Raw genomic sequence first — 22,260 nt, 5'->3', positions numbered from 1 at the left:
ATCCCATCCTCTCCAGCCCGTGTCACCCCACTGCTGGATGAGGCCTCCCCAAGGATCTCCCAGGTCCTGCGGTTACAGCCTCTTCACCATGTCGTTCAAACACATTTTCTAATTTCATCTTCCCCTCTTACTTTTGGTCATCATCTTGGTCTTTTAATCTCTCTTGGAATCCAGTTGAGTTCCATCTTTGTCCAATGATGGTCATTTCTTGTTGCAATATGTCCGGTCCACCGCCATTTTAATTTCTTATGCTGTCATACACTTTTGCTTGCTCCTGAACACTAATATATATATAAATATATATATATATATTAATAAAGCAGAAAATAGCCGTGTTAGTCCAGTTGCGATAGTGCAGAATAAATGAGTTCTTCAGTATTAGGTGATACCTTTTTTATTGGACTAACAATTTATGTCATAGGACAAGCTTTCGAGAGTTCTCCTCTCTTCTTCAGGTCAACAATACTGATATACAAAGGATATATATTAATATATATTTAAATATATATTTATAATGACAAATTCACTCGCCATTTTGCCCGCCGGCGAATGTTACCTGCGGCGGGGTAGTGCGGCGTCTCCCCGCCATTTTCCTGCTTCTCCCCTTGCAACTTGCGAGTATCTCCCGGCATGTGAAAATGGCTGCGCCATGACAACGGGACGCTAGGCGACATCACGCGGCGTCACGTTGCCATTGTCACAGGAGCAGCAGAGGAAACACTAGCAAGTTGCAGGGGAGAAGCAGGAAAATGGCGGGAAATGCTACAGCCCCTCGCCCAGGTAACACTCGTGAGGAGGGGGGGTGGGGGAGTAAGAGAGGTTTTTTTTGGGGGGGGGGTGTCTTTTTGTTTTTGGGCAAGTTGTTTTTTTTTTTAGAATTTGACACACACACAAACACACACAAACACACACAAACACACACAAACACACACACACACACACACAAACACACACACACACACACACACACACACACACACACGTGTTGCTTCCTCTTTCCGTTGGCTCACACACAGCTGCTTCTTACCACACACACACACACACACCAGACCCGGCTCTGCTGCCTTATCGCCTCGTTCCCATGGCGCCTGGGTGAGTGCACCGGGATTATCGCCTATACGCGGGGGAGTGGGACGGGGCAAACATATATACCGTGAGGGCACATTTTAACCCTTTCTGTGGTGGAGGGGCCTAGATATAATAAAATGCAGAGCCGTATGAGCAACGACACTGAGTGTGAAGCAGGGGAGTCTGGTTCAATTCCCGGTGTCGGCTCCTTGTGACCTTGGGCAAGTCACTTTATCTCCCTGCGCCTCAGATTGTAAGCTCCACGGGGCAGGGACCTGTGCCTGTGACATCCCCATGTTCTGGGTCCCGCTCGCTGTGCTGTCATTGTGATGCAATGTGACTCCCATTGGGAGAAACACGCTATATAAAATAAAGTTATTATTATTATATAATGCAAAGCTATATAATACCACGCAGAGCGATGTAATAACACGCAGAGCGATGTAATAACACGCAGAGGGATATAATAACATGCAGAGCGATGTAATAACACGCAGAGAGATATAATAACACGCAGAGCGATGTAATAACACGCAGAGCGATGTAATAACACGCAGAGCGATGTAATAACACGCAGAGCGATGTAATAACACGCAGAGCCATATAATAGAGTATGCATGATACAATAACACGCAGAGTGATATAATAACTGCAGAGCCATATAATAGAGTATGCATGATACAATAACACGCAGAGTGATATAATAACTGCAGAGCCATATAATAGAGTATGCATGATATAATAACACGCAGAGTGATATAATAGAGTATGCATGATATAATAACATGCAGAGCAATGTAATAACACGCAGAGCGATGTAATAACCGCAGGGCATGCATGATGTAATAAATAAAGACATTCATTAATTCATTCATGTAATAACAGGCAGTGATATAATAAAATGCAGATATATAATAAAATGCAGAGATATAATAACACGCAGAGCGATATAATAACATGCAGAGCGATGTAATAACATGCAGAGCATGGATGATGTAATAAATAAAGACATTCATTAATTCATTCATGTAATAACAGGCAGTGATATAATAAAATGCAGATATATAATAAAATGCAGAGATATAATAACACGCAGAGTGATATAATAACAGGCAGAGTGATATAATAACACGCAGAGAGATATAATAACAGGCAGAGTGATATAATAACACGCAGAGCGATATAATAAAAGGCAGAGTGATATAATAACACGCAGAGCGATATAATAACACGCAGAGCGATATAATAACACGCAGAGTGATATAATAACATGCAGAGTGATATAATAACACGCAGAGCGATATAATAACATGCATAGTGATATAATAACATGCAGAGAGATATAATAACAGGCAGAGTGATGTAATAACATGCAGAGCGATATAATAACATGCAGAGCGATATAATAACACGCAGAGTGATATAATAACACGCAGAGGGATATAATAACATGCAGAGTGATATAATAACACGCAGAGCGAAATAATAACATGCAGAGTGATATAATAACACGCAGAGATATAATAACATGCAGAGTGATATAATAACACGCAGAGAGATATAATAACACGCAGAGAGATATAATAACATGCAGAGATATAATAACACACAGAGCGATATAATAACATGCAGAGAGATATAATAACATGCAGAGATATAATAACACACAGAGTGATATAATAACATGCAGAGTGATATAATAACATGCATAGTGATATAATAACACGCAGAGATATAATAACATGCATAGTGATATAATAACATGCAGAGTGAAATAATAACATGCATAGTGATATAATAACACGCAGAGATATAATAACACAGAGCGATATAATAACATGCAGAGCGATATAATAACATGCATAGTGATATAATAACACGCAGAGATATAATAACACGCAGAGCGATATAATAACATGCAGAGTGATATAATAACACGCAGAGCGATATAATAACATGCATAGTGATATAATAACACGCAGAGCGATATAATAACACGGAGAGCGATATAATAACACGCAGAGAGATATAATAACATGCAGAGATATAATAACATGCACAGGGATATAATAACAGGCAGAGAGATATAATAACATGCACAGAGCTATAAAAACACGCAGAGCGATATAATAACACGCAGAGTGATATAATAACACGCAGAGTGATATAATAACATGCAGCGTGATATAATAACATGCACAGTGATATAATAACACGTAGAGTGATATAATAACATTCAGAGTGATATAACATGCAGAGCGATATAATAACACGCAGAGCGATATAATAACACGCAGAGCGATATAATAACATGCAGACAGATATAATAACAGGCAGAGTGATATAATAACACACAGAGAGATATAATAACATGCAGAACGATATAATAACATGCAGAGAGATATAATAACACGCAGAGGGATATAATAACACGCAGAGAGATATAATAACATGCAGAGCGATATAATAACATGCAGAGGGATATAATAACACGCAGAGAGATATAATAACATCCAGAGTGATATAATAACACGCAGAGTGATATAATAACACGCAGAGAGATATAATAACAGGCAGAGCGATTTAATAACACGCAGAGTGATATAATAACATGCAGAGAGATATAATAACACGCAGAGCGATATAATAACAGGCAGAGAGATATAATGACACGCAGAGCGATATAATAACACGCAGAGTGATATAATAACACGCAGAGTGATATAATAACATGCAGAGAGATATAATAACACGCAGAGCGATATAATAACAGGCAGAGATAGATAATAACACGCAGAGTGATATAATAACACGCAGAGAGATATAATAACACGCAGAGCGATATAATAACATGCAGAGCGATATAATAACACGCAGAGGGATATAATAACACGCAGAGAGATATAATAACATGCAGAGCGATATAATAACATGCAGAGCGATATAATAACATGCAGAGGGATATAATAACACGCAGAGAAATATAATAACATGCAGAGATATAATAACACGCAGAGAGATATAATAACAGGCAGAGCGGTTTAATAACATGCAGAGAGATATAATAACATGCAGAGCGATGTAATAACATGCAGAGCGATGTAATAACATGCAGAGAGATATAATAACACGCAGAGATATAATAACACGCAGAGAGATATAATAACAGGCAGAGGGATATAATAACATGCAGAGAGATATAATAACATGCAGAGCGATGTAATAACATGCAGAGCGATGTAATAACATGCAGAGAGATATAATAACACGCAGAGATATAATAACACGCAGAGCGATATAATAACAGGCAGAGTGATGTAATAACACGCAGAGTGATATAATAACATGCAGAGTGATGTAATAACACGCAGAGTGATATAATAACACGCAGAGCGATGTAATAACACGCAGAGTGATATAATAACATGCAGAGAGATATAATAACACGCAGAGCGATATAATAACAGGCAGAGAGATATAATAACACGCAGAGCGATATAATAACACGCAGAGAGATATAATAACAGGCAGAGCGATATAATAACAGGCAGAGAGATATAATAACACGCAGAGCGATATAATAACACGCAGAGTTATATAATAACACGCAGAGTTATATAATAACACGCAGAGCGATATAATAACATGCAGAGTGATATAATAACATGCAGAGATATAATAACACGCAGAGTGATATAGTAACATGCAGAGAGATATAATAACACGCAGAGCGATATAATAACACGCAGAGAGATATAATAACAGGCAGAGAGATATAATAACATTCAGACAGCGGTCAGAGACACAGGCAGGGGGAGGGCACAAAGGGAGGTATGTGAGGAATTCTAACCCCCTGAGGGGGCTTAACTACACCTCACTCCTCCCCTGTAAAGTTATCTGTTCTGGGAAATCTCTGACACAGGCAGATCCCCCAGAGGCTAAGCACTTCTTTTTAATACTCGGGGGGGGGCGAGTATTTATTTGAGGCTCCTGGTTGGAAATCTGGGGTACAAACTGGGCAGGCTAGTGGCTCAGTGACTGAGTTCAACTCCCGGCGTCGGCTCCTTGTGACCTTGGGTAAGTCACTTTATCTCCCTGTGCCTCAGGCACCAGAAAACATAAGATTGTAAGCTCCACGGGGCAGGGACTGTGCCTGCAAAAATGTCTCTGTACAGCGCTACGTACAATTGTCAGCGTTATACAAGAGGGGGAAAAAACACATTATTATTGTTGCATTGTCAAAGTAAAGGAGATAAATAATGATAACTTTATTTACATTGCGCTTTTCTCCCAATTAGACTCAAAGTGCGTCACAGTCATTCAGAGTCATGCGCTCTCCGACGCATTTGGTGCTGTTTTATGCACTGGTTTTGCAGCCTCTTTAGTAAGTACCTGGGAGCAATATTCACACTGATGTCTCTTGTGTGAACATATATATATACATTTTTTTTTTTTTTTCACCCACCATAACCTAAATAATGTGTGGTGAAGACCTACTCCATATCTCAAATGGCAAAGCCAATATAACCAACCTCACACTGATGAGACCCACAAGGTCGAACCAGTCTTGTCTGTGAGTGGGTTCGCTGGCTTTGCATCTCATCCCAGGCCATGTTTAAAAGCTGTGTTTAAAACAGCAAGCATTGGCTTAAGGGTTCCATGTAATAATGGCTTTGAGACAAAAGGTGGCACTGTGTGCTCATTTGCAAAAGGCAGGGTTGCAGACCTGTCTAAGACATGTGAATGTGCTCACAAGTAATATTTTTATATGCTGTACGGTAGAGGGTTTTTAGTCACCTTTTCACCCACCATAACCTAAATAATGTGTGATATATATATATATATATTCAGACATATAGGCATGTGAGTTTTATATATTTATGTATGATATATATGTGTGTGAATGATAGATGTCTATCCCGTAATATCTGTATAACTCTATCACATCACATCTGTATAACTCTATCCCATCACATCTGTATAACTCTATCCCGTCACATCTGTATAACTCTATCACATCACATCTGTATAACTCTATCCCATCACATCTGTATAACTCTATCCCATCACATCTGTATAACTCTATCCCATCACATCTGTATAACTCTATCACATCACATCTGTATAACTCTATCACATCACATCTGTATAACTCTATCCCATAATATCTGTATAACTCTATCACATCACATCTGTATAACTCTATCACATCACATCTGTATAACTCTATCCCAGCACATCTGTATAACTCTATCCTGTAACATCTGTATAACTCTATCCTGTAACATCTGTATAACTCTATCCCATCACATCTGTATAACTCTATCCCATCACATCTGTATAACTCTATCCCAGCACATCTGTATAACTCTATCACATCACATCTGTATAACTCTATCCCATCACATCTGTATAACTCTATCCTGTAACATCTGTATAACTCTATCACATCACATCTGCATAACTCTATCCCAGCACATCTGTATAACTCTATCACATCACATCTGTATAACTCTATCCCATCACATCTGTATAACTCTATCCTGTAACATCTGTATAACTCTATCACATCACATCTGTATAACTCTATCCCATCACATCTGTATAACTCTATCCCATCACATCTGTATAACTCTATCCCGTCACATCTGTATAACTCTATCCCATCACATCTGTATAACTCTATCCCATCACATCTGTATAACTCTATCCCATCACATCTGTATAACTCTATCCCGTCACATCTGTATAACTCTATCCCATCACATCTGTATAACTGTATCCTGTAACATCTGTATAACTGTATCACATCACATCTGTATAACTCTATCCTGTAACATCTGTATAACTCTATCCCGTCACATCTGTATAACTCTATCCCATCACATCTGTATAACTCTATCCCATCACATCTGTATAACTCTATCCCGTCACATCTGTATAACTCTATCCCATCACATCTGTATAACTGTATCCTGTAACATCTGTATAACTGTATCACATCACATCTGTATAACTCTATCCTGTAACATCTGTATAACTCTATCCCGTCACATCTGTATAACTCTATCCCATCACATCTGTATAACTCTATCCCGTCACATCTGTATAACTCTATCCCGTCACATCTGTATAACTCTATCCCTCACATCTGTATAACTCTATCCCATCACATCTGTATAACTCAATCACATCACATCTGTATAACTCTATCCCATCACATCTGTATAACTCTATCACATCTGTATAACTCTATCCCGTCATATCTGTATAACTCTATCCCGTCACATCTGTATAACTCTATCCCATCACATCTGTATAACTCTATCCCATCACATCTGTATAACTCTATCACATCACATCTGTATAACTCTATCCCATAATATCTGTATAACTCTATCACATCACATCTGTATAACTCTATCCCATCACATCTGTATAACTCTATCACATCACATCTGTATAACTCTATCCCATAATATCTGTATAACTCTATCACATCACATCTGTATAACTATCACATCACATCTGTATAACTCTATCCCAGCACATCTGTATAACTCTATCACATCACATCTGTATAACTCTATCCCATCACATCTGTATAACTGTATCACATCTGTATAACTCTATCCCGTCACATCTGTATAACTCTATCCCATCACATCTGTATAACTCTATCCCATCACATCTGTATAACTCTATCACATCACATCTGTATAACTCTATCCCATAATATCTGTATAACTCTATCACATCACATCTGTATAACTCTATCACATCACATCTGTATAACTCTATCCCATCACATCTGTATAACTATCACATCACATCTGTATAACTCTATCCCATCACATCTGTATAACTATCACATCACATCTGTATAACTCTATCCCATCACATCTGTATAACTATCACATCACATCTGTATAACTCTATCCCATCACATCTGTATAACTCTATCCCGTAATATCTGTATAACTCTATCACATCACATCTGTATAACTCTATCCCGTCACATCTGTATAACTCTATCCCATCACATCTGTATAACTCTATCCCATCACATCTGTATAACTCTATCCCATCACATCTGTATAACTCTATCACATCACATCTGTATAACTCTATCCCATAATATCTGTATAACTCTATCCCGTAATATCTGTATAACTCTATCACATCACATCTGTATAACTCTATCCCGTCACATCTGTATAACTCTATCCCATAATATCTGTATAACTCTATCACATCACATCTGTATAACTCTATCACATCACATCTGTATAACTCTATCACATCACATCTGTATAACTCTATCCCATCACATCTGTATAACTATCACATCACATCTGTATAACTCTATCCCATCACATCTGTATAACTATCACATCACATCTGTATAACTCTATCCCATCACATCTGTATAACTATCACATCACATCTGTATAACTCTATCCCATCACATCTGTATAACTCTATCCCGTAATATCTGTATAACTCTATCACATCACATCTGTATAACTCTATCCCGTCACATCTGTATAACTCTATCCCATCACATCTGTATAACTCTATCCCATCACATCTGTATAACTCTATCCCATCACATCTGTATAACTCTATCCCATAATATCTGTATAACTCTATCCCGTAATATCTGTATAACTCTATCACATCACATCTGTATAACTCTATCCCGTCACATCTGTATAACTCTATCCCATCACATCTGTATAACTCTATCCCATCACATCTGTATAACTCTATCACATCACATCTGTATAACTCTATCCCATAATATCTGTATAACTCTATCACATCACATCTGTATAACTATCACATCACATCTGTATAACTCTATCCCAGCACATCTGTATAACTCTATCCCATCACATCTGTATAACTATCACATCACATCTGTATAACTCTATCACATCACATCTGTATAACTCTATCCCTCACATCTGTATAACTCTATCCCATCACATCTGTATAACTCTATCCCTCACATCTGTATAACTCTATCACATCTGTATAACTCTATCACATCACATCTGTATAACTCTATCCCATCACATCTGTATAACTATCACATCACATCTGTATAACTCTATCCCATCACATCTGTATAACTATCACATCACATCTGTATAACTCTATCCCATCACATCTGTATAACTATCACATCACATCTGTATAACTCTATCCCATCACATCTGTATAACTCTATCCCGTAATATCTGTATAACTCTATCACATCACATCTGTATAACTCTATCCCGTCACATCTGTATAACTCTATCCCATCACATCTGTATAACTCTATCCCATCACATCTGTATAACTCTATCACATCACATCTGTATAACTCTATCCCAGCACATCTGTATAACTCTATCCCATCACATCTGTATAACTATCACATCACATCTGTATAACTCTATCACATCACATCTGTATAACTCTATCCCTCACATCTGTATAACTCTATCCCATCACATCTGTATAACTCTATCCCTCACATCTGTATAACTCTATCACATCTGTATAACTCTATCACATCACATCTGTATAACTCTATCCCTCATATCTGTATAACTCTATCCCTCACATCTGTATAACTCTATCCCATCACATCTGTATAACTCTATCCCTCACATCTGTATAACTCTATCACACCTGTATAACTCTATCACATCACATCTGTATAACTCTATCCCATCACATCTGTATAACTCTATCCCTCACATCTGTATAACTCTATCACATCTGCATAACTCTATCCCATCACATCTGTATAACTCTATCCCATCACATCTGTATAACTCTATCCCATCACATCTGCATAACTCTATCCCATCACATCTGTATAACTCTAACCCAGCACATCTGTATAACTCTATCACATAACATCTGTATAACTCTATCCCAGCACATCTGTATAACTCTATCCCAGCACATCTGTATAACTCTATCCCAGCACATCTGTATAACTGTATCCTGTAACATCTGTATAACTGTATCACATCACATCTGTATAACTCTATCACATAACATCTGTATAACTCTATCCCAGCACATCTGTATAACTCTATCCCATCACATCTGTATAACTCTATCACATAACATCTGAATAACTCTATCCCAGCACATCTGCATAACTCTATCCCATCACATCTGTATAACTCTATCCCATCACATCTGTATAACTCTATCCCAGCACATCTGTATAACTCTATCACATCACATCTGTATAACTCTATCCCATCACATCTGTATAACTCTATCCCAGCACATCTGTATAACTCTATCCCATCACATCTGCATAACTCTATCCCATCACATTTGTATAACTCTATCACATCACATCTGTATAACTCTATCACATCACATCTGTATAACTCTATCCCATCACATCTGTATAACTATCACATCACATCTGTATAACTCTATCCCATCACATCTGTATAACTATCACATCACATCTGTATAACTCTATCCCATCACATCTGTATAACTATCACATCACATCTGTATAACTCTATCCCATCACATCTGTATAACTCTATCCCGTAATATCTGTATAACTCTATCACATCACATCTGTATAACTCTATCCCGTCACATCTGTATAACTCTATCCCATCACATCTGTATAACTCTATCCCATCACATCTGTATAACTCTATCACATCACATCTGTATAACTCTATCCCATAATATCTGTATAACTCTATCACATCACATCTGTATAACTCTATCCCAGCACATCTGTATAACTCTATCCCATCACATCTGTATAACTCTATCCCATAATATCTGTATAACTCTATCACATCACATCTGTATAACTCTATCACATCACATCTGTATAACTCTATCACATCACATCTGTATAACTCTATCCCATCACATCTGTATAACTATCACATCACATCTGTATAACTCTATCCCATCACATCTGTATAACTCTATCACATCACATCTGTATAACTCTATCCCATAATATCTGTATAACTCTATCACATCACATCTGTATAACTCTATCACATCACATCTGTATAACTCTATCACATCACATCTGTATAACTCTATCCCATCACATCTGTATAACTATCACATCACATCTGTATAACTCTATCCCATCACATCTGTATAACTATCACATCACATCTGTATAACTCTATCCCATCACATCTGTATAACTCTATCCCGTAATATCTGTATAACTCTATCACATCACATCTGTATAACTCTATCCCGTCACATCTGTATAACTCTATCCCATCACATCTGTATAACTCTATCCCATCACATCTGTATAACTCTATCACATCACATCTGTATAACTCTATCCCATAATATCTGTATAACTCTATCCCGTAATATCTGTATAACTCTATCACATCACATCTGTATAACTCTATCCCGTCACATCTGTATAACTCTATCCCATCACATCTGTATAACTCTATCCCATCACATCTGTATAACTCTATCACATCACATCTGTATAACTCTATCCCATAATATCTGTATAACTCTATCACATCACATCTGTATAACTATCACATCACATCTGTATAACTCTATCCCAGCACATCTGTATAACTCTATCCCATCACATCTGTATAACTATCACATCACATCTGTATAACTCTATCACATCACATCTGTATAACTCTATCCCTCACATCTGTATAACTCTATCCCATCACATCTGTATAACTCTATCCCTCACATCTGTATAACTCTATCACATCTGTATAACTCTATCACATCACATCTGTATAACTCTATCCCATCACATCTGTATAACTATCACATCACATCTGTATAACTCTATCCCATCACATCTGTATAACTATCACATCACATCTGTATAACTCTATCCCATCACATCTGTATAACTATCACATCACATCTGTATAACTCTATCCCATCACATCTGTATAACTCTATCCCGTAATATCTGTATAACTCTATCACATCACATCTGTATAACTCTATCCCGTCACATCTGTATAACTCTATCCCATCACATCTGTATAACTCTATCCCATCACATCTGTATAACTCTATCACATCACATCTGTATAACTCTATCCCAGCACATCTGTATAACTCTATCCCATCACATCTGTATAACTATCACATCACATCTGTATAACTCTATCACATCACATCTGTATAACTCTATCCCTCACATCTGTATAACTCTATCCCATCACATCTGTATAACTCTATCCCTCACATCTGTATAACTCTATCACATCTGTATAACTCTATCACATCACATCTGTATAACTCTATCCCTCATATCTGTATAACTCTATCCCTCACATCTGTATAACTCTATCCCATCACATCTGTATAACTCTATCCCTCACATCTGTATAACTCTATCACACCTGTATAACTCTATCACATCACATCTGTATAACTCTATCCCATCACATCTGTATAACTCTATCCCTCACATCTGTATAACTCTATCACATCTGCATAACTCTATCCCATCACATCTGTATAACTCTATCCCATCACATCTGTATAACTCTATCCCATCACATCTGCATAACTCTATCCCATCACATCTGTATAACTCTAACCCAGCACATCTGTATAACTCTATCACATAACATCTGTATAACTCTATCCCAGCACATCTGTATAACTCTATCCCAGCACATCTGTATAACTCTATCCCAGCACATCTGTATAACTGTATCCTGTAACATCTGTATAACTGTATCACATCACATCTGTATAACTCTATCACATAACATCTGTATAACTCTATCCCAGCACATCTGTATAACTCTATCCCATCACATCTGTATAACTCTATCACATAACATCTGAATAACTCTATCCCAGCACATCTGCATAACTCTATCCCATCACATCTGTATAACTCTATCCCATCACATCTGTATAACTCTATCCCAGCACATCTGTATAACTCTATCACATCACATCTGTATAACTCTATCCCATCACATCTGTATAACTCTATCCCAGCACATCTGTATAACTCTATCCCATCACATCTGCATAACTCTATCCCATCACATTTGTATAACTCTATCACATCACATCTGTATAACTCTATCACATCACATCTGTATAACTCTATCACATAACATCTGTATAACTCTATCACATAACATCTGCATAACTCTATCCCATCACATCTGTATAACTCTATCACATAACATCTGTATAACTCTATCCCATCACATCTGTATAACGCTATCCCATCACATCTGTATAACTCTATCACAGCACATCTGTATAACTCTATCACATCTGTATAACTCTATCACATCACATCTGTATAACTCTATCCCATCACATCTGTATAACTCTATCCCAGCACATCTGTATAACTCTATCACATCACATCTGTATAACTCTATCACATCTGTATAACTATCACAGCACATCTGCATAACTCTATCACATAACATCTGCATAACTCTATCCCATCACATCTGTATAACTCTATCACATCACATCTGTATAACTCTATCACATCTGTATAACTATCACAGCACATCTGTATAACTCTATCACATAACATCTGCATAACTCTATCCCATCACATCTGTATAACTCTATCACATCACATCTGTATAACTCTATCACATCTGTATAACTCTATCACATCACATCTGCATAACTCTATCCCATCACATCTGTATAACTCTATCACATCACATCTGTATAACTCTATCCCAGCACATCTGTATAACTCTATCACATAACATCTGCATAACTCTATCCCATCACATCTGTATAACTCTATCCCATCACATCTGTATAACTCTATCACATCTGTATAACTCTATCCCATCACATCTGTATAACTCTATCCCATCACATCTGTATAACTCTATCCCATCACATCTGTATAACTCTATCACATCTGTATAACTCTATCCCATCACATCTGTATAACTCTATCCCATCACATCTGTATAACTCTATCCCATCACATCTGTATAACTCTATCCCATCACATCTGTATAACTCTATCCCATCACATCTGTATAACTCTATCCCATCATATCTGTATAACTCTATCCCATCACATCTGTATAACTCTATCACATCTGTATAACTCTATCCCATCACATCTGTATAACTCTATCCCATCACATCTGTATAACTCTATCCCATCACATCTGTATAACTCTATCCCATCACATCTGTATAACTCTATCCCATCACATCTGTATAACTCTATCCCATCACATCTGTATAACTCTATCCCATCACATCTGTATAACTCTATCACATAACATCTGCATAACTCTATCCCATCACATCTGTATAACTCTATCCCATCACATCTGTATAACTCCACAGGGGAGTAACTCATTCTTCCAGCAAAATTCAACGTACAGCGCTGCCCTTACTGCCAGATGTGGCAGACGTTATCGCCCCCGTTACCCACGGCGTGTTATTTAACCGAAGTTTAATGGTCGGGGCGATAACACGGGTGTTATTTAACGCGCTGACATGTAATATCCGTGATGTTACACAGAACATTCTTGTGTTCACAAGCCTGGCCCCTGGCAGCAGCCTGATAATGAGTGTGTAAAAAGGGGGGGTGGGGGGGGTGAGATATGACAGGATGCAGGGGGAGGGGAGCGGGGCTGATCTGCAGGGGGAGGGGAGCGGGGCTGGTCTGCAGGGGGTGTTGGTGGTGGCAGAATGCATTGGCTCAATCCCATGAGGTGGAACAGTTACAGTGAGTGCTGCCAGCCTGGGTGAGGGGGACTGTTTTAGTTAAAGAGGGGGGTGGGGGGTAACAGGATCTGGATTTGGGGCGAGAGGGAACAGAGCAGAAGGAGAAACAGGTAACCTGAGTTCTGTCGGGAGTAGGACAGGGGGGTGTGTGTAGGGTGAGGGGGTGAGGGGGTGGGGTTGTAGGGTGAGGTGGTGGGAGCGAGGGGGGTGAGTGTAGTTGGAAAATTCTTTGCTGTGTTACTTTATTTGTGTGTGTGTGTGTGTGTGTGTGTGTGTGTGTGTGTGTGTGTGTGTGTGTGTGTGTGTGTGTGTGTGTGTGTGTGTGTGTGTGTGTGTGTGTGTGTGTGTGTGTGTGTGTGTGTGTGTGTGTGTGTGTGTGTTCATGTATGTCTTTGTGTGTGTCTGTGTATGTGTGTCTGTGTAAGTGTGTAGGTGTGTCTGTGTATGTCTGTGTATGTCTGTGTGTCTGTGTGTATGTATGTGTGCGTCTATGTGTATGTGAGTGTGTATGTTTGTGTAAATATGTGTCTGTGTACATATATGCCGGTCTGTGTGTTTGGGTGTACGTTTGGGTGTACGTATGTGCGTCTAAGTATCTATGTATTGTTTGTGTATGTGTCTGTGTTTGAGTGCACGGGTTTGTGTGTACGTGTACTGTATATATTTGTGTATAGTTGTCTGTATCTGTTTAATTTTTTACTATGTGTATGTGTGCGGTTGTGTAACAAAATGTGTGTATGGGTGTATGTGTATATATATATATATATATATATATATATATATATATATATATATATATATATATATACATGTATATATAACAGCGAGCATTCGCTTATATGGGCTCCATGTAACAATGTTTTTTCAGGCAAAAGGTAACACGGTGTGCTCATTTGCATGTCATTTCCCAGAATCCCTTGCTGCAGTGTAAACACTGTATGCTGGGTGATAATGGTGAAAGGCAGGGCTGCAAACCTGCCTAAGACATGTGACATGTGATCTTTTTATTTTCTATATGCAATACAGTGTGTGTGTGTGTGTGTGTGTGTGTGTGTGTGTGTGTGTGTGTGTGTGTGTGTGTGTGTGTGTGTGTGTGTGTGTGTGTGTGTGTGTGTGTGTGTGTGTGTGTGTGTGTGTGTGTGTGTGTGTTAAATTCCTTGTGTGTGTGTTTCTCGTGTATATAGCTGTAAATGTCACTGTATACATATATGCATAATACATAGCAATAGGAGGAGTTATAGGGAGGGGTTATATGGGGCAATAGGAGGAGTTATAGGGAGGGGTTATATGGGGCAATATGAGGGGTTATAGGGAGGGGTTATATGGGGTAATAGGAGGGGTTATAGGGAGGGGTTATATGGGGTAATAGGAGGAGTTATAGGGAGGGGTTATATGGAGTAATAGGAGGAGTTATAGGGAGAGGTTATATGGGGTAATAGGAGGAGTTATATGGAGGGGTTATATGGGGTAATAGGAGGAGTTTTAGGGAGCGGTTATATGGGGTAATAGGAGGAGTTATGTGGGGTAATAGGAGTTATAGGGAGCGGTTATATGGGGCAATAGGAGGAGTTATAGGGAGGGGTTATATGGGGAAATAGGAGAAGTTATAGGGAGAGGTTATATGGAGCAATAGGAGGGGTTATAGGGAGCGGTTTTATGGGGCAATAGGAGGAGTTATAGGGAGGGGTTATATAGGGCAATAGGAGGAGTTATAGGGAGGGGTTATATGGGGTAATAGGAGGAGTTATATGGAGGGGTTATATGGGATAATAGGAGGAGTTATAGGGAGCGGTTATATGGGGTAATAGGAGGAGTTATATGGAGGGGTTATATGGGGTAATAGGAGGAGTTATAGGGAGCGGTTATATGGGGTAATAGAAGGAGTTATATGGAGAGGTTATATGGAGCAATAGGAGGAGTTATAGGGAGCGTTATATGGGGCAATAGGAAGAGTTATAAGGAGGGGTTATATGGAGTAGTAGGAGGAGTTATAGGGAAGGGTTATCTGGAGTAATAGGAGGAGTTATAGGGAGGGGTTATATGGAGTAATAGGAGGAGTTATATGCAACAATTGGGAGTTATAGGGAGCAATATTAAAGGATTCAGAGGGAGAAGTTAAATTGAGCAATGTGAGTTATAGGTCGTGGTTATATTACTTTTATTATCGTTTATTTATAAAGCGGCAACATATTCCATGGCGCGGTACAGAGATTAGATAATGACATAAACAGTTACATACAGATAAAGAGAAAAAAGCACAAACAGATACAGAAGGTAATGAGGCCCCTGCTCGTTAGAGCTTACAGTCTTGAGAGAATGAGGGACAATGTTGAAACAAAAGTAAAGCAGCTTCTCATTGTGGGATGGAGTATGTTTCAGCCACACAGCTGCACCCAATAACATATAGGGGGTGTGAATGTTGGTGGGTGTTAAATACACTCAAATGGTATCATACCCAACAGGACTAGAACCCACAACCACCTCTTTTCCAAACCACAGCTCTAGCAGTGTGAGCTAAAGCAGCTGATGGCAGCATCACCTTGTTTTTAATTGTGGGTGTCAAAAAACGTGTTTTATATCATCTCTATTTATTTATTTATAAAATGTTTGACCAGGAAGTAATACATTGAGAGTTACCTCTCATTTTCTAGTATGTCCTGGGCATAGAGTTAAGACAAATAATACATGGTTACAAATACAGTTATATAAGTGAACAGGGTATACATTATATATAAGACATTGCATGCACAGTAAGAGATAATATATATTATAGGCGTATGTAAGAGTTACAGACCAGATTAAAATGTGAGACAGCTTTTGTTTTGAAAGAACTTAAACTGGTGGCGACTGTGAGAGTCTCCGGTAGACTTTTCCAGTTTTGGGGGGCACGGTAAGAGAAAGAGGAGCGGCCGGATACTATGCTGAACCTTGAGACCATGATCTCAGGTTATAAGTGCTGCGTGTGGTAGGGGTGAGGAGCTTGTTCAGATAGGCAGGTAGCTTGCCCAGAAAGTATTTGAAGGCAAGTCAGGAAAGATGAACTTTGTGCCTAGACTCAAGTGATGACCAACCTCGTTCTTGAGCATTTCACATCGATGTGTGTTGTAGTTGCATTGGAGGACAAAGAGGCATATTGAATTGTAGAGGGTATCAAGTTTGCTCAAGTGGGTTTGGGCTGCTGTACCATATACTACATCCCCATAATCGATAATTGGCATTAGCATCTGCTGTGCGATACGCTTTCTGACCAGCAGACTTAGGGAGGATTTGTTCCTATAAAGTACCCCTCGTTTGGCATAGGTTTGTCTATTAGAATATGAAGAGAGAGAGAAAAGGCGATCCTTTAGATGAGATAAACTCCTAAATACACCAAGTGGGTAAAATAACCCTCAGAGATGTATAATGAACTGGACAAAGGAACTTTTAATACATATACAATTAAAAACAACGAGGAAAGGATCTCCAAAGAGCTGCAAAGTAGAGAATACATTAACGTAATACAATGTATCTGTGATGCATTAACCTGAGCTTAAAAAGTGATACATTTATTAAGAGACAGAATCAAGTGAATAATAAATAAAAAAACATAATTATAAAAAGCGCAAGATCTGAGAGTGATTAAACCCCAGTGTGCACTGGTTCCAGTAGTGAGATCTAGTACTTAGTGGCAATTTATGCAAAATGATCAGCCATGAACAAAGCCTGTATATTTATATTTGCAGAACAAACAACTCCAGATTTAGAGCTTGTTTAATAATGCAGATTGAACATTCAAAAATGCATTCAATCACACGTTGGCTTCTTCAGAGGCGCAGTCACCCTGAGTGAGACCCCATCCGCTTAAATAGATAGGTACACAGAAGGGCAGATAGCACAGGGAATATTTGCGTCCCTGTTCTGTTACCCCGTAACCGTTTGTGTGCATATCCGTCATGTAGCACCACAATAAGTGCTCATACCTGCAGTAGCTCCCTCCCCCCGGCTTCCTTTAAAAGCCAACCACTTCCCCTTCCTGGTCTCCAGTTTAATGTTCCTTGTGGGGCCCACCTGAGATACTAATACTACCCCCCATCTCTATCTAGAGTTGCAAGGCGGCTTCTCCAAAAATATTGGACACAATGGTGAAAGGTGAGACACGCTCAAAACACACAGATACACACACCTCTCCGTTCCATGCTGTTTCCTCCTCTTCTTGGCTCCACCCGCAGGTTCCTGACACCTCCTTCTGATTGGCTGCATTAACCCAGCAGCAGCCAATCGGGATGGAGGAGGCTGCCCAGGCCAATTGCAGCAGCCCTGCTCCCCCCCTCCTCCCCTCCCCAAGCTAGTCAGGTCACTATGTCCAGAGCAGTCATACCGGGCACATACATGGCCAGAGAGGTTACATAGTTACATCGTTACATAGTTACATAGTAGATGAGGTTGAAAAAAAGACGTACGTTCATCAAGTTCAACCTATGCTACATTTAGATAACAGATACTTTATCCTATATCTATATTTACTTATTGATCCAGAGGAAGGCAAACAAAAAACCCCAGTGTCATATCATCCAATGATATCTCATAAGGGAAAAATACATTCCTTCCTGACTCCAAGAATTGGCAATCGGATTAATCCCTGGATCAACATCCTTCCCACGTTTACTTATTTGGTATACATACATGTCCAATATTACCTCTAATTTGTTACTGGACAGTGTCCCAATACAGGACAGTCCGGTTCAATACTAGACACCTGGCAACCTTACCTCTCTCTCCCCGTTCCCCCAACCTCCCTCACCCATAAGCAGCGTGCTTGGTGTGTTGATGACGCTGTGGTATTATTGACAGTGAGGGGAACTTTGGGTGTAGGGAGTGGAAGGGGGAATGAGTATTTAGTTCTGTTTTGGACATGTTAAGCTTCGGGCAATGGTGGGACATCCAGGAGGAGGTTGCCCGAGGCACGGGACCAAGAGAGAGGGGGGAGATCAGGGGAGGAGAGGTAGATTTGGGTATCATCGTCGAAGAGGTGATACTGAAAGCCAAAAGATCGTAGTAGTCCACGAAGAGAAGAGGTGTAGAGTGAGAGCCCAGAGTGAGAGTTCCTCCAGTAACGTTCCGCAGTGCTTCAGCGCTATTGGTCCTCAAGCCCCCCGCTTCCCCCACAGTCAGGTTTTCAGGATATTCCAGCTTCAGAACAGTTGGCTCAATTGGAGCAGGGACTGATTGAGCCACCTGTGCTGAAGCAGGGGCTGACACAGGGATATCCTGAAAACCTGACATGTTGGGCGGGCGAGGCTTGAGGACTGGAGTTGAGCAGCCCTGGCTTAGATTGTCCCGGGTGATGTGTGGTGGCGGGAGCCATTTTGTCTCAGGCTGACGAGAAGACGCTGTCATATAGGGAGGTTGCTTAGTCGGGGCAGGAAAGGGTGGAGTCGGGAGAGGGTGTAGCGATGCAGAAAATGGGAAGGGGTCTAGGGCCCGTAGGTTTCTGTACGTGCGTGTGGAAGTTGGTGCTGTGGATGGTGCAGAGGGTAGAGTGAGGGTAAAGGTGATGGTCAGAGAGAGGGAAGGGGGTGGTAGATGAGTCAAAGACTGAGCAGAAGCGGGAGGAAAACCAGGTCAAGGGAGTGTCCATTGCAGTGAGTGGGAGAGGTGGTCCCCCGGGAGTGTCCATTGCAGTGAGTAGGAGAGGTGGTCCCCCGGGAGTGTCCATTGCAGTGAGTAGGAGAGGTGGTCCCCCGGGAGTGTCCATTGCAGTGAGTAGGAGAGGTGGTCCCCCGGGAGTGTCCATTGCAGTGAGTGGGAGAGGTGGTCCCCCAGGAGTGTCCATTGCAGTGAGTAGGAGAGGTGGTCCCCCGGGAGTGTCCATTGCAGTGAGTAGGAGAGGTGGTCCCCCGGGAGTGTCCATTGCAGTGAGTAGGAGAGGTGGTCCCCCGGGAGTGTCCATTGCAGTGAGTAGGAGAGATGGTCCCCCGGGAGTGTCCATTGCAGTGAGTAGGAGAGGTGGTCCCCCGGGAGTGTCCATTGCAGTGAGTAGGAGAGGTGGTCCCCCGGGAGTGTCCATTGCAGTGAGTAGGAGAGGTGGTCCCCCGGGAGTGTCCATTGCAGTGAGTAGGAGAGGTGGTCCCCCGGGAGTGTCCATTGCAGTGAGTAGGAGAAGTGGTCACCCGGGAGTGTCCATTGCAGTGAGTAGGAGAGGTGGTCCCCCGGGAGTGTCCATTGCAGTGAGAAGGAGAGGTGGTCCCCCGGGAGTGTCCATTGCAGTGAGTAGGAGAAGTGGTCACCCGGGTGTGTCCATTGCAGTGAGTAGGAGAGGTGGTCCCCCGGGAGTGTCCATTGCAGTGAGTGGGAGAGGTGGTCCCCCGGGAGTGTCCATTGCAGTGAGTAGGAGAGGTGGTCCCCCGGGAGTGTCCATTGCAGTGAGTGGGAGAGGTGGTCCACCGGGAGTGTCCATTGCAGTGAGTAGGAGATGTGGTCCCCAGGGAGTGTCCTTTGCAGTGAGTAGGAGAAGTGGTCCCCCGGGAGTGTCCATTGCAGTGAGTGGGAGAGGTTGTCCCCTGGGAGTGTCCATTGCAGTGAGTGGGAGAGGTGGTCCCCCGGGAGTGTCCATTGCAGTGAGTGGGAGAGGTGGTCCCCCGGGAGTGTCCATTGCAGTGAGTGCGAGAGGTGGCCCCCCGGGAGTGTCCATTGCAGTGAGTGGGAGAGGTGGTCCCCTGGGAGTGTCCATTGCAGTGAGTAGGAGAGGTGGTCCCCCAGGAGTGTCCATTGCAGTGAGTGGGAGAGGTGGTCCCCCGGGAGTGTCCATTGCAGTGAGTAGGAGAGGTGGTCCCCCGGGAGTGGCCATTGCAGTGAGTAGGAGAGGTGGTCCCCCGGGAGTGTCCATTGCAGTGAGTGGGAGAGATGGTCCCTCGGGAGTGTCCATTGCAGTGAGTGGGAGAGGTGGTCCCCTGGGAGTGTCCATTGCAGTGAGTGGGAGAGGTGGTCCCCCGGGAGTGTCCATTGCAGTGAGTGGGAGAGGTGGTCCCCCGGGAGTGTCCATTGCAGTGAGTGGGAGAGGTGGTCCCCAGGGAGTGTCCATTGCAGTGAGTGGGAGAGGTGGTCCCCCGGGTGTGTCCATTGCAGTGAGTGGGAGAGGTGGTCCCCGGGAGTTTCCATTGCAGTGAGTGGGAGAGGTGGTCCCCCGGGAGTGTCCATTGCAGTGAGTGCGAGAGGTGGCCCCCCGGGAGTGTCCATTGCAGTGAGTGGGAGAGGTGGTCCCCTGGGAGTGTCCATTGCAGTGAGTAGGAGAGGTGGTCCCCCGGGAGTGTCCATTGCAGTGAGTAGGAGAGGTGGTCCCCCGGGAGTGTCCATTGCAGTGAGTGGGAGAGGTGGTCCCCCCGGAGTGTCCATTGCAGTGAGTGGGAGAGGTGGTCCCCCGGGAGTGTCCATTGCAGTGAGTGGGAGAGG

At 41.3% G+C, this 22,260-nt stretch overlaps 1 protein-coding gene across 1 annotated transcript in view; it reads left to right on the top strand.

Moving 5' to 3' along the window:
- LOC142471036 (uncharacterized) overlaps positions 1 to 22,260 on the top strand; it is a 39,338-nt gene that overhangs the window by 13,625 nt on the left and 3,453 nt on the right. The window contains exon 6 of the mRNA XM_075577833.1: positions 1,012 to 1,092. Within this exon, the coding sequence (XP_075433948.1) occupies positions 1,012 to 1,092 (81 nt within the window). The remainder of the gene's footprint in view (positions 1 to 1,011; positions 1,093 to 22,260) is intronic.

This window comes from Ascaphus truei, chromosome 20, assembly GCF_040206685.1.
Source record: "Ascaphus truei isolate aAscTru1 chromosome 20, aAscTru1.hap1, whole genome shotgun sequence".
In the NCBI taxonomy this organism is placed as follows: domain Eukaryota; kingdom Metazoa; phylum Chordata; class Amphibia; order Anura; family Ascaphidae; genus Ascaphus; species Ascaphus truei.
This window is presented reverse-complemented; position numbering and strand designations above follow the sequence as displayed.